At 46.2% G+C, this 14,631-nt stretch overlaps 1 protein-coding gene across 3 annotated transcripts in view; it reads right to left on the bottom strand.

Annotated features, from left to right (window-relative positions):
• The window catches only part of CDKAL1 (CDK5 regulatory subunit associated protein 1 like 1), a 419,489-nt gene that overhangs the window by 259,600 nt on the left and 145,258 nt on the right, over window positions 1–14,631 (bottom strand). For all 3 annotated transcript variants that reach the window (XM_053245521.1, XM_053245520.1, XM_053245522.1), the window contains exons 5-6: window positions 10,082–10,178; window positions 5,504–5,552 (exon numbers count right to left, since the gene is read on the bottom strand). In XM_053245521.1, the coding sequence (XP_053101496.1) occupies window positions 5,504–5,552; window positions 10,082–10,178 (146 nt within the window). The remainder of the gene's footprint in view (window positions 1–5,503; window positions 5,553–10,081; window positions 10,179–14,631) is intronic.

Below are 14,631 nucleotides of genomic sequence, written 5' to 3'. Positions count from 1 at the left end.
TGCGTCTCAATACCAGTTGCAGGGGAGCAACAGAGGGAGAGAGGGCATGCCCTCACTTCTTGCCTAAGGGCTCCCCAGAGGCATCTGGTGGGCCACTGTGTGAAACAGGATGCTGGACTACATAAGCCTTGGCCCTGATCCAGCAGAGCTGTTCTTATGTTCACACTGATTAGAACACATTTCGTTTTTCTCAAAACTCCTCATTTAAGTTCTAGCATTATTTTTGTGTTTACAGTAAAATATTTATACTTAATTTATTAGCATTGTTCCTAATGCAAGCCTCATTCCTCATATTGTTATAGGAGAGCATCCTGTAGCTATACTGAATATATTATATACAATAAACATGAGGCTATCCTGAAGGTGACAATGTTAGCAGAAGGAATGCACATGAATTTTTCCAATGAAAGAACTATGTGCAATAATTACAAAATGATGTGTGGGAAGAAAATGTTTTGAAACTTTTATTTATTTACATTTATATCCCACTCTCCTTCCGAGGAGCCCAGAACACTGTACATGATTTATGTTTATGCTCACAACATCCATGTGAGGTAGGTTAGGTTGAGAGATAAGTGAGTGGCCCAGAGTCACACAGTGAGTTTCATGGCTGAGCAAGGATTTGAACTAGAGTCTCCCCCATCCTAGTCCAACACTCTAAATACTTCACCATGCTGGTTCTCTGCCATGTACACATGGCAGGAAGATGAAATGAACCACAGGTGCCCAATACATGTATATGTGGCAAAATACAAACATCTTCTTCACACATTCATTGTATATGCTTTTTTCAAGGGAAATGATATAATTGCTAGAAAAAATGTCATGTACAAAATATCCCAGAGAGACAGTGAGAAAGAGCACTTTTCTGCTTATGCCCTATGTTGATCAATATGTCAGTTAAAGCATTATATTCAGGCAATACAATGTATGCACTGCTCATCTCATCAGCTTTTAGTGAACTATCATTAATAGTAGATCGACTTTGTATGGTAGCTAAACAGCTGGCAAACATGAGTTAATATTTAAACTAGGAACAGATAGACCATATTACCAGACAGGTTAATGTGACTGAAAATGTAGAGAGGTTATATGAAGTCTGAAAAGGTTCAATGCTGAAGTAATTTCCTTTGCTTGTTTTCAACAACTCTGTCCAGTGACCCATTTCACAATATGTTTTATGAAAACTCAGGACTGACATTGATTGTACTCAACCGGAAAGTCTAGTCTCCCCTTCACCCCACGTGTAAGCCACTGTATACAAATGTGACCATTCTACCCTCTGCAAACAAGCTTGATGAAGTAGCTAGAAACGCTTTAGTCCAATAATATTTGCAGTGTTAAAGAATCACATTTGACATGGTTTTGTATTAATGAAGAACTACTTAAGTTGGCCTGGTAATGTAATAGTTGCCTGTGAAAAGTAACAATTGCCTTCCAGGACCAGACACACTGGAAGCTGCTGGCAACAGGAATAAAGACACATACAGAGTCTCCATAGGGCTGGCTCTGTGTTATGTTTTTTCATTTTTGTTTTAAATGCTGCAGTATGAGAGTGCCAAAACTACCAGGATTACACACCCCGCCGGGGCTCTAGGCTGTTAAGTTAGGAATAAATATATGGAATCCTTCAGAACTATAGCCTAAAGTCATATATTTATACTTACTTATGCTGTACTGAATGTAGCACTTTACAAAGCAACATAAGCAAAGGACAGTCTCAATTCATAGGAACACAGGAAGCTGCCATATACTGAGTCAGACCATAGGTCCATCTAACTCAGTACTGACTACACAGACTGGCAGTGGATTCTCCAAGGTTGCAGGCGGGAATCTCTCTCAGCCCTATCTTGGAGATGCCACCAGGGAGGGAACTTGAAACCTTCTGCTCTTCCCAGAGCGGTTCCATCCCTTGAGGGGAATATCTTACAGTGCTCACACTTCTAGTCTCCCATTCAAATGCAACCAGGGTGGACCCTGCTTAGCTAAGGGGACAAGTCATGCTTGCTACCCCAAGACCAGCTCTCCTCTCTTCATTCTCTGGGGCAGGCGAGGTCCTAGCTGCAAAAGACCCTTAACTCCAAGAAGCTAAAAGTCTAATACAGATAAGGATGGAAGGGACACCAGAGGGATTTGAGAGGCAAGGGTAACAAAACCTAAATGGGACAGAATGTGGTTACATATGTTTTGTCTTTTTGTATTTTGGGAATGTGCCCATTGTATTAGAATCATCACTTTAGTCTGATCATTTAAGATCTTCTACTTACAGTCAGTAGGCTCCAAATCAATAAGATTATAGATATTACAATCTGGAACCTAAGACAGCTTCACAGTTGCCTAATTCAATAGTATCCCCTGTGAACTGAGTAAAGAGGTACCTGTTAAAAGGGGTGATTCTCTTTATTTAGCCGGGGGAAAGCAACTGGCCCTATCTATTCCCAAAACAGCATCCCTCCTGTGGCTATTGCTGGTGTCTATCTTATGTTTCTTTTTTAGACTGTGAGACCTTTGGGGATAGGGAGCCATTTTATCTATCTCTCTATCTATCTAAACCGCTTTGGGAACTTTTGTTGAAAAGTGGTATATAAATATTCATTATATTCATATTCAATCTTATCAGACCCTAGACCCACCTTTGAACCCAACCTCCAACATGGGACCCTATTTAAATTATTTACTGAACATGGACATCTTTCTCCATTTCTTCCTAGTAGGAGCAGGCTCTTGCAATATTCAGTTGTGTGGGAAGAGGACGTTTCAGAAGGTGGTAGGCGTGGTTTACCATGCAGAGAAGTGGAAAGCTGCACTGCTGAAATGAAGATACACTACCCAATACTTGAAGGTGAAAACAGGCAAAGTAGTTAAAAATGACAGTTTCCTTCTTAAAATTATTATAAGTACTAATGCCATATTTACCCCCTTCAAATTATATTATGTGGCTTCTTTACCAAGCTACATGATTTATCAGTATAAGCAGCTTTGTGCTTCATACAATTTATACTGCCTTCTATTATGTTCCAACCTCTTAATATACTTTCAGAAAAATGTCTGAGGCTAACACCACATCGACTGCCCAAAGTGTTTACATTAAAAATGCAGCCATTTAAATGGAACTTTGTAACTTCGGCATAACTTTGCAGAGTGAAGAACAGCAACAAAGCCATGGAGTGAGACAAAAACCAGAAAAACTAGTTTATTACACAGTGAGTTCAACTACAGGAACAGTAATCTCTCTGCAATATTTCATGTCATGATCTTTATAAGGGAAGCAAGCAAGCAAAAGTAAAAAGTACTTTTACTTCAGTAAACAGCAACAGGAGTAAGAGGAGCATTAAAGCAGACAATTCTACTAAAAAGGCAAAAAATGACAAAAATAAATTCCTGAAGACCCCTAAAAAGAATGTTTCTTTCTATCTTAGTAAGGTTAGGATATCTCTCAGATTTGATCTGCCCTGGATACCACTGAAAGTGCAGAGTCTATTGTGGGGGCATCCAATAGCTCCTTTTGTGTGATTATATTGGATCAATTTCAGTTTGTGACTCCTGAGGACATGAACAAGCTGCTTGGAGTGGTGCATCCTAACGCTTGTGCATCCTGACACTTGTTCTCTTGACCCTTGCCCAACATGGCTTATACTATCTAGTGAGGAGATTATTGAAGAGTCTGGTTGAGATCATGGTAGGTTCTTTAGCTTTTTATAATTTTCAGTTTTTAGCTTTTAAAATAACTTTTAATTTGAACCTAATAATGATAAATGCTTTTCTGAGGGAAGGTAGGATGCCTCCTTGTCTTAAGGAGACAATTATTAGACCTCTTTTAAAGAAGCCTACTTTAAATCCATCGGAGTTAGGCAATTATAGGCCTGTCCCCAACCTCCCATGATTGGCCAAGGTGATTGAGAAAGTAGTGGCCTCTCAGCTCCAGGCAGACTTGGATGAAGCAGATTATCTAGACCCGTTTCAAACTCGCTTTCAGGCAGGTTATGGGGTGGAGACTGCCTTGGTTGACTTGATGGATGATCTCCAGTTTGTTTGTTTATTTATTTGATTTATTTATTTATATACCACCCTTCCAAAAATGGCTCAAAAATTGGGAATTGAAAGAGGGAGTGTAACTCTGTTGATCTTTTGGATCTCTTAGCGGTTTTCAATATCATCAACCATGGTATCCTTCTGGACCATCTGAGGGGAATGGGTTTAGGAGGCACTGTTTTACAGTGGTTCTGCTCATACCTCTCGAGAAGATTTCAGAGGCTGTTGCTTGGAGACTGTTCTTCAAAATGAAAGCTTTTATATGATGTTCCTCAGGGCTCCATTTTTTCTCCGATGCTTTTTAACATCTACATGAAACCGTTTGGAGAGATATGGTGCAGAGTGCTGTCAGTACACTGATGACACCCATATCTATTTCTCCATGTCAGTTTCATCAGCTAATGGCATAACTTCCCTAAATACCTGCCTAGAGGCAGTAATGGGCTGGATAAGGGATAATAAACTGAGGCTGAATCCAAACATGACAGAGATGCTTACTGCAGAGAGCTGCAACTCAGGAGATGGGATAGATCTTCGTGTTCTAGATGGGGTTACATTCCCACAGAAGTAACAGGTTTCCAAACTGGTTGTACTTCTGGACCCAACATTCTCTCTGGTATCTCAGGTGGAGGCAGAGGCCTGGAGTGCTTTTTCTTTGGCTGATACACCAGCTGCGCTCTTTCCTGGAAGAGTGTGACCTTGAGACAATGGTGCATGTGCTGGTAACCTGCCTTTATACGTAGTCTGGAAACTGCTGTTGGTGCAGAATGCTGTCACCAGGTTGGTCTCCGGGTTGTTCAAAAGAAACCATATCACTCCTGTTTTAAAAGAACTACACTGGCTGCCAAGAGGTTTCCAGGCAAACTACAAAGTGCTGGTTATTGCCTATAAAGCAAACAGCTTGGGCCCAAGATATTTAAGAGAACACCTTCATTATGAACCTTGTCACCTACTGAGATTATCAGGGGAGGTTTGTCTGAGTGTGCCACTGGCTCACCTGGCGAGTCTCCTCTGTAGTTGGCCCAGGGCTATGGAAAACACTTCCTACTGTGATTAGAGCTGCTCCATCCCTGATGGCTCTTAGAAAACATCTGAAGACACATCTCTTTAGCCAAGCTTTTTAGTTGAATTGTTTTTGTTTTAACTTAAATTTATATATATACAGAGAGAGACAGAGACAGAGACAGAGACAGAGACAGAGAGAGAATCTGTTTGGTTTGGTCTGTTATTGCAAAATGCCTAGAATTTGGTAGTGGGCGGCATATAAATAAATAAGTAAGTAAGTAAGTAAGTAGGTTTTAGCAGCATATGCAGCACCTGCCAGTTGTTTACTTTTCAGTCATTGTTTACACAGTGCACACACATGGTACTGTAAATTCCAGCAGCAACATTCCTTAGGGAGCTATGTGATCAAAATGTCAGCAATTATGTTGGGAAGAATGAAGGCATACATTTCAGTTGTAAAGCTTACCTTTGATAGTCTCCTCAACAACTTCCACCACGCGATCTATCTGCTGAACCTGAAAAATAAATTAAGCAGCTATGAATATTCTGAGGATCTTGGAAGGTCCTTGCACTATCTATTATATTAATTCTCGTAGACGTGCCTCTGTGGGGATGCGTCCCGGCAACCCAGCGGATTGGCTGGGCAGCGGATGCGCCGGATTGGCTGGGCAAGGGAAGTGGCCGCTTAGGGAGGAAAGGAAAAGAAGGAAAGCGGCTTCGGAAGGCGCTCACTAGAGGGAGGGCCATGCAGAAAGGAGCCGGCTGAATGCTTGGCTGCCCAAGGAGGTGGCGGCAACGGCCAGCGGGGAAAACACAAGCAGCCTAGAAAGTGGCGGGGTGGGGAGGAAGCACGAATGAGAGACAGAAAATGATAGAGAAAGAGGGAAAAATGGAGGAGGAAGCAAGCTGGGGCAGAAGGCTGGGGGGAAGGGGACTGGGGCAGAAGGCTTGGGGGGAGAATGGACTGGGGCAGAAGGCCTGGGGGGAGAGCGGACTGGGGCAGAAGGCCTGGGGGGAGAGCGGACTGGGGCAGAAGGCCTGGGGGGAGAGCGGACTGGGGCAGACGGCTTGAGGGGAGGGCGGACTGGGGCTGAAGGCAGGGGGGAGTGTACTGCGGAGGCAAGCTGTGGGCCGCAGAGCCGGTACTTGGCCCAGAGGCGGGCCTGCCAGGTGGCGGGCCCGGCCCGCCCGCGGCGGTGGGCCCGGCTTGCCTGTGGAAGCCAGGTGGTGGGCCACCGTGGCCAGGCGGCGGGCCACGGAGGCCAGCTCGCCCATGGAGGCAAGGCGCCCGTGGGAGGCCAGGGCGGGAGGGAACCAGGCGGTGAAACTTCCCTGTTCGCCGCCTGGGAGGAGGAGCGGCGGTGGCGGGGCCCTTTGCGGCCACCTGCCACCCGGTAAGGCCTGTGGCAGCAGAGGTAAAGAACTCAGTGCGGGGAGGGGGAGGGCAGGAGACAGAGCGAGCGAGCGAGGCACGTGGGGGAGAGACAGAGCGAGCGAGAGAGGCACGCGGGGGAGAGACAGAGCGAGTGAGAGAGGCGCGGGGGAGAGACAGTGCGAGCGAGAGAGGCGCGGGGGGAGAGAGACAGAGCGAGCGAGAGAGGCGCGCGGGGGAGAGAGACAGAGCGAGAGAGGCGCACGGGGGAGAGAGACAGATCGAGCGAGAGAGGCGTGCGGGGGAGAGAGACAGATCGAGCGAGAGAGGCGCGGGGGGAGAGAGACAGAGCGAGCGAGAGAGGCGCGGGGGGAGAGAGACAGAGCGAGCGAGAGAGGCGCGGGGGGAGAGAGACAGAGCGAGCGAGAGAGGCGCGGGGGGAGAGAGACAGAGCGAGCGAGAGAGGCGCGGGGGGAGAGAGACAGAGCGAGCGAGAGAGGCACGCGGGGGAGAGACAGAGCGAGCGAGAGAGGCGCGGGGGAGAGACAGAGCGAGCGAGAGAGGCGCGGGGGGAGAGAGACAGAGCAAGCGAGAGAGGCGCGGGGGGAGAGAGACAGAGCGAGAGAGGCGCGCGGGGGAGAGAGACAGATCGAGCGAGAGAGGCGTGCGGGGGAGAGAGACAGATCGAGCGAGAGAGGCGCGGGGGGAGAGAGACAGAGCGAGCGAGAGAGGCGCGGGGGGAGAGAGACAGATCGAGCGAGAGAGGCGTGCGGGGGGAGAGAGACAGAGCGAGCGAGAGAGGCGCGGGGGGAGAGAGACAGAGCGAGCGAGAGAGGCGCGGGGGGAGAGAGACAGAGCGAGCGAGAGAGGCACGGGGGGAGAGAGACAGAGCGAGCGAGAGAGGCGCGGGGGGAGAGAGACAGAGCGAGCGAGAGAGGCGCGGGGGGAGAGAGACAGAGCGAGAGAGACAGGCGCGCGGGGGAGAGACAGAGCGAGAGAGGCACGGTGGGGGGAGAGACAGAGTGAGCGAGAGAGGCACGGTGGGGGGAGAGACAGAGCGAGCGAGTGAGGCGGTGTGGGGGGGGCAGAGCGAGCAAGAGAGCTGTTGGGGGGGGGACAGAGCGAGTGAGAGAGCTGTGGGAGGACCAGCCAAACAAATTCTCCCAAATAACCCCAAAAAGGAAGTGAACTACCGCACAGATGCTCTGTGCGGGTTCAGCTAGTGAGTGTTTAATTCATACAGAGGACAGATGTGGACTTTGCTGCAGCTATGTTATATTTCTGTTTGCAATTTATGTCTATAATTATTTATAGTTTCTATAGAGCTTTCTGCATGCTTTAAAGCACAAGAATTTGCCCTCAACAGAAGTCCTGGAAAGGCCAAAAGTGAAGCTGAAAAACAATGATGTATGGGAGAAAAATCCAGGTCATTAACCCTACACATTGCATTTATACAAGGCAAAGGCTATTGTACAGCTAATTGTACAGCTAATACAAGGCAAAGGCTATTGTAAGTTAATTACTATTTCATAGAAATAAAGAAAGTGATCTTCTGGCAACAATTAAATTAGATCACCAATACAAAGACAGCCATCTAAGCTGATACAAATGCACAAAACGGAGAAGTGGCAAATGAAGTTGCACAGACAATGAAGGTGAGTAGCACACCTGGATAGAAGCAGCAGTAGTAGCAAGATTGACTGTGGCACAGTGTCAGGCCTACCCTCCTGCTTTCCTCTGCCACAACACCCTGCAGACTACTTCCTAGTCCAGTAGATTACAAGCAAAACCACATGCACCACAAGGGGAGGGCCATGTATTACCTGGCATTATCTCATTCTTGGAATTTGATTTGTATCATATGCCACAAAATACATCAACCACCACTATAGTAATGATGCACCTGTCCCATGGGGGAGATGTTAAAACACTTACCAGGGTCTGACATGCATGATTTTTGCATTGAAAATTTGGAGTTTGCAGGTGCATAGAACATTGTACAAGGATCAAAGCTCATTCAATCAGAAGCCCACCCAAAATATTTTCCAGTCTAGCAAGGAAGTCTCAATACTGTATGGAATCTACAACTACTAAATATGAACACTGTATGTATATCATCATTCATGTATGTAGACTATTATTCATTTGGAGCTGGTTGTCATGTCCATCTCCAAGACTCCAGTTCCACAGCTTAAGGTCTGCTCCTACTACAGCTTTAAGAACTTGTATTCTCCCTGTATATTTTTTTCTGATATGAATTTCCATTTAACTTTAGAGAAACATACTGCTTACATAGAATCACGCTAATATAGGTATTTGTTCTGCCACTACTTCTCTTCAGTTTGTCAAGGGTAGGTTACTGATTGTCTGGAGATTCCACTGCCCTTTCTCCTTGCCTCAAACCTTTGCAGGGAAAAGAGAAGAGTAGAGAGCTACTGGGGAACCAATGCCATTTAAGAATCTGAGAGACCAAGATGTGACAATTAGTACTGGGCTATAGCAGTGAGAGAGATTCTTCTAGTTTTTATTCTGTTTCAGCTCCACACTACAGAAGAATACCCTACAGTTGAATTTGGATTTTTCAACAAGCTCTTATTAATTTAAATAAGAATTGTCCTTGTTAATGTGAATGGATGTTATACAAAAGCAGACCTTTGAACAGGTTGCATCTTACCAGCCACTTCCAACATTTATTTATATTAAACGGTATATGCCGATTTTTGACTGACTGGGCCCCCAAAACGGCATTCAACCATATATATAAAACAATCTAACAAACCTCAGTATAAAAAACAAGCATAACAGAAATCTCATAAGTGCTCAGTTCAAAAGAGAGCAACATAAAAACTAAGCATCCTGGGAAGCAGAACATTAACCTAAACTGAAGATCCACCTAAATGAGACAGTGCCCACAAGTTTCTGGAAGGTTAAGAAAAGAAGTTAAAATGACCTTCTGATGCAATGAGCTTTAAAATCTGGGTGCCACAAGTGAGAAGGCCATGTCTGCGTACTCATCAACTGCTTCAGATTATAATGAAATGTGGAGTAGAAATACTACTGTTTTTACAGAGGATACTAGCAAGACCTTTCATGACCAAAATTGCTCCACTGGAATGATTTGTATCTATGTTTGATTCAAAAGCATTCACAAGAAGAAACCTGCAAATGAGTTAGCATGCTTATGTCTGTTCTGCAAGCACACATGGGCACACAAATCCTCCATAAGTTATGTTTTGCTGATGCTTTACTGTTGACAAGTTTGGTACAGTTCTCTCTTCTTCTTCCAACATATATATTCAAGGCTTCTCCCAATATCAAATTGCTGAGAGGTGTAGTTTTGTCCCAAAGAATCTCACTGACCCCACAATTTACTCAACGGAATAAATAATACAAAAATACTATGGAATTGCAGGAAAATGTATTCGCATAAAATTACACTGAAGCACACAACATTCTGTCTTGCAGTCCATAACATTCAATAATTCATACTAATATCAGTTTTATGTCATCTCAGCAAAGCATGACAAAACAGAGCCCTAGACAGATCCTCTCTCAACCAGCTAAAAATTGATTTGCAGGTTTATTTCTATTTCCAAACTTTTACAATATTACAGCTCCTGAATAAACTTTTAGGATTAAGCGGTAAGAGTGTCACAACAATAATATTCTTACCCCGATAATGCTCAGGCCTTGAAGGTAGTCCTGCCGAGGCTGGGCTTGGGGAACACATCCAGCTAGAACAACTTTCTTTTTTCCTTCTTGTGCTTTCCTAAAAGTTATTTTGAAAACATGTATTACTTAAACACAGTTGTAAAAGCAAGCATAAACACTATAAAAAGCACATAAAAGTAGCATTTATTACAACATTAAGAAAAGAGGAGAATTCCACCACCTTTCTCTTCATAACTTTAGTCTTCAATTTCCATTGTCTTCAGAGGAACAATGTCAGATAAGGCAATGCTTTAGCTAGCCTCGGTGTCTACTTTACCAAAAACCGTAATGAAATAACATGAAGATTTAAAGCCAAACTTGGCTTGATGTGACACGCAGTTCCACGCATCACTTTCTTATAATAGCAGTGACAGACAACTATATATGGTTTTGTTTCTATTCACTATTAGTAACAGAAATAATTGCTTTAACATAAACTGATTTCCATGGATGCTCTTCTTCAGAAGAGTACTGAAGTCAAACCTTCAGTGCCATGGAATATATATACCGCACATGTCCCTGTAATCATCTCAGACAATGCTTCTGAGCTCTGTGTGGTGATATCTTTGGCAACCTAATGTGCATTTTTATTGGTCATGCCACACTAGCTTGTAAACAGACTGTCCATGGCGGGGTGAGGGGTAATATGCATCTACATTACTAGTATTGTGGGCTAGATAATCCATATGTAAATAATGGGATAGGTACTTTATAATATTAGAAGAAATAACCAATGAACTAGTAACATCCAAGAAATTATACCACATATCGGGTTGAAAAATACAAACCAGCTGCTTTTACATTCTGTGAAAAAAGTAAGTGTGAAGGAGAATGATCACCACTCATATATACTCAGTCTAACAGAAAGATGTACAGCCTTCTCCTTAACTATCTGCAAGTGTGGCAGAAGGAAAACTTCCCTCCTCCTACAGAAAAGTACACAAGTTTTCCTTGACACTTTAAATGTTACATAGATGCTATTTGATGATATCGAAGCAAGTGGGAATCTTGCTTCTTCCCAGCATCTGCCTTGCTGGGACTCACCATCTAGCCCCTTTGCCTTCTGTGGACATTCCAGCTCAGACAGAGTGCAGCCTGCTTGTCGGCTGCCAAGTTCCAGCTGGCTGGTTGCCAGCCTCCCAGATTGCTGAAGATTGCTGAAGTTCCATCACCTGCTGCCTGTCCTGGGAACTACTTGTGAGGGGAGTGGCTTCTGGGACTTGCAAGCTTAAAAGCAAGGAGGCTCGCCATAGGCGTAGCCGTTGGCATGGCCGTCAGGCCACCTGTAGTCGGCCGCTGAAGCTGGCCGCTAAAGGGGATCAGCCTTTGGGGCCAGGCCTTCGGGGGTGGGACTGAGGGCTGGGGGGTTGGGTTGGGCCAGGCCTCTTTCAGACATGTGTTTGGGCTCTCTTGAGTGGGATGGTGCTGGGGATGTGCCTACCAGTTCGGGGGCAGCTATTATTGTAGTGGTGGGGAATAGAAGAATTGGCGCTGGCAGAGCAGCTGGCCATTACAGGGGAAGGGAAATCAGTAATTTAGTAACTGTTTCCACTTCCAACTGTTCTGTCAACTCTTCTGCCTCGGGGAGCAGCTCCAACGACCCACAGAATCTGGCCTTGCTCCTCTGCAGTGCCAGGTCAGTTCAGAATAAGACCAAAATTGTCCACGATTTGATCGTGGATGAGGGAGCTGACCTGGCATGTATAACCGAGACCTGGTTGGGGGAGGTGAGTGGTCCAGTGTGGGCTCAGCTTCTCCCACCAGGTTACTCTGTCGTGGAGCAGGCCAGGGGAAGTGGGCGGGGTGGAGTGGAGTGGCTGTGGTCCATAAGAACACAATTTCCCTTACCAGGGCCCCTGTGAGGCCGCTGACTTATATTGAGTGCATATTTTTGAGGCTGGGAACTAGGGATAGATTGGGGATTCTGTTGGTGTACCATCCACCCCGCTGCCCAACTGACTCCCTAACTGAGCTGACGGAGCTGGTCGCGGAGTTTGTGTTGGAGTCTCCTAGACTTTTAGTGCTGGGGGACTTCAATATCCACTTTGGGGCTGGCCTGTCTGGTGCGGCTCAGGAGTTCATAGTGGCCATGACAACGATGGGCCTATCCCAATTAGTTTCTGAACCAACTCATGTTGCCGGCCATGCACTCAATTTGGTCTTTTGTTCGGATCAGGGGGGTGTTCTGTGGGTGGAGGATCCAGTGGTTTCCCCATTGTCATGGATGGACCACTACCTGGTTAAGGTTGGTTTCACAGCCGCAATCCACCCTTGCAGGGGTGGTGAACCTATTAGGATGGTCCATCCAAAAAGGCTGCTGGACCCAGCGGGATTTCAAAAGGCCTTGGAGGATTTTGATGTTGGTGCGGCTGGTGATTCTGTCGATGCCCTGGTAGGAACCTGGAACAGGGAACTCAACAGGGCAGTAGACACAATTGCTCCCAAGCGTCCCTTCCGACCTGCTGCAAAAATGGCCCCTTGGTATACTGAGGAGCTGCGAGGGCTGGAGCGGTTGGGTAGGCAACTAGAGCGCAAGTAGAGGAGAACTCGGTTCGAATCTGACAGGATTCAGCATGTGACCCATTTGAAGGCTTCTGCGGTGGCAGTGTGCGCAGCGAAAAAGAGATTCTGGTCTGCACGCATTGCGGCTGCAGGTTCATGCTTGGCGGAGCTATCCCGGGTTGTGAGGAGTTTGGTTTCTGCTCCTTTTACTTCTAATCCTGGAGTTGCTCTGCTGTGATGCCTTTAATGGGTTCTTTGCGAATAAGATCTCCTGTATTCGGGCTGACTTGGACTCCACTATTTCTGCAAGGTCTATGGAGGAGGTGTCCAGCAATCCCTCTTGCGGTATTAGATTGGATCAGTTTTTATATGTGACTCCTGAGGATGTGGACAAGCTGCTTGGGGCGGTGCGGCCTACCACCTGTTCTCTGGATCCTTGCCCGACTTGGCTGCTTCTATCTAGCAGGGAGATTGTTGGAGGTGGCCTAGTTAATATTGTAAATGCATCGCTGAGGGAGGGTAGGGTGCCCCCCTGCCTGAAGGAGGCAATGGTTAGACCACTCTTAAAAAAGCCTTCCCTGGACCCCTTAGTGATGGACAGTTACAGGCCAATTTCCAATCTCCCTTGGTTGGGCAAGGTGATTGAGAGGGTGGTGGCCAACCAGATCCAGGCAGTCTTGGAGGAAACATTATCTAGACCCATTTCAAACTGGCTTTAGAGCTGGCTATGGGGTTGAGACAGCCTTGGTCGGCCTGACGGATGACCTTTACCGGGGAATCGACAGAGGGAGTGTGACTCTGCTGGTTCTTCTGGATCTCTCAGCAGCGTTCGATACCATCGACCACGGTATCCTTCTGGATCGCCTGGGGGAGTTGGGGATAGGGGGCACTGCTTTGCAGTGGTTCCATTCCTATCTCTCTGGTAGATTCCAGATGGTGGAGCTTGATGACAGTTGCTCCTCAAAACAGGAGCTGTTATATGGAGTCCCTCAGGGCTCCATTCTGTCACCAATGCTTTTTAACATCTACATGAAACCGCTGGGTGAGGTCATCAGGAGGTTTGGTGCTGGGTGTTATCAGTATGCTGATGACACCCAAATCTACTTCTCCCTTTCATCTTCAGAAAATGGCACTCATTCTCTAAATGCCTGCCTACAGGCAGTAATGGGCTGGATGAGGGATAACAAATTGAAGCTGAATCCAAGACGGAGGTGCTCATTGTGGGGGCTCAGAATCTGAGGGGTGAGTTAGATCTTCCTGTGCTGGATGGGGTTACACTCCCCCAGAAGGAGCAGGTGCGCAGCTTGGGAGTGCTCCTGGACCCAGGCCTCACCCTGGTATCTCAGGTGAAGGCCATGGCCAGGAGTGCTTTCTATCAGCTTCGGCTGATTCGATAGCTGCGCCCATTCCTCGAAGACGATGACCTCAAAATAGTGGTGCATCAGCTGGTAACCTCCCGGCTTGACTATTGCAATGCGCTCTACGTGGGGCTGCCTTTGTACGTAGTCTGGAAACTTCAGTTAGTTCAGAATGTGGCAGCCAGATTTGTCTCTGGGGCAACCCGGAGAGACCAAGTGATGCCTGTTTTGAAACAGTTACACTGGCTGCTGATATGTTTCTGGGCAAAATACAAAGTGCTGGTTATTACCTTTAAAGCCCTGAACGGCTTGGGTCCGAGATATCTTAGAGAGCGCCTTCTTTTACATGATCCCCACTGCACGTTAAGGTCATCTGGGGAGGTCCATCTCCAGTTGCCACCGGTTCGTTTGGTGGCGACTCAGAGGCGGACATTCTCTGTAGCTGCTCCTGGGCTGTGGAACGCACTCCCAGCAGAAATTCGTAATCTTAATTCTTTACTGACTTTCAAGACAGCCCTTAAAACTCATCTGTTTGGCCTGGCCTTTCAGGGTTTTTAATTAGTTTTAATTGTTTTAATGTTAACCTGGTTTTCAGGGTTTTAATTGTTTTGATAGTTTAATTGTTTTTTAAGATGTTTTATTAAATTGGTG

Source organism: Hemicordylus capensis, chromosome 4 (assembly GCF_027244095.1).
Source record: "Hemicordylus capensis ecotype Gifberg chromosome 4, rHemCap1.1.pri, whole genome shotgun sequence".
NCBI classification, from domain to species: domain Eukaryota; kingdom Metazoa; phylum Chordata; class Lepidosauria; order Squamata; family Cordylidae; genus Hemicordylus; species Hemicordylus capensis.
Note: the sequence above shows the minus strand (reverse complement) of the source record. Positions and strands in the feature narration are given on the sequence as shown.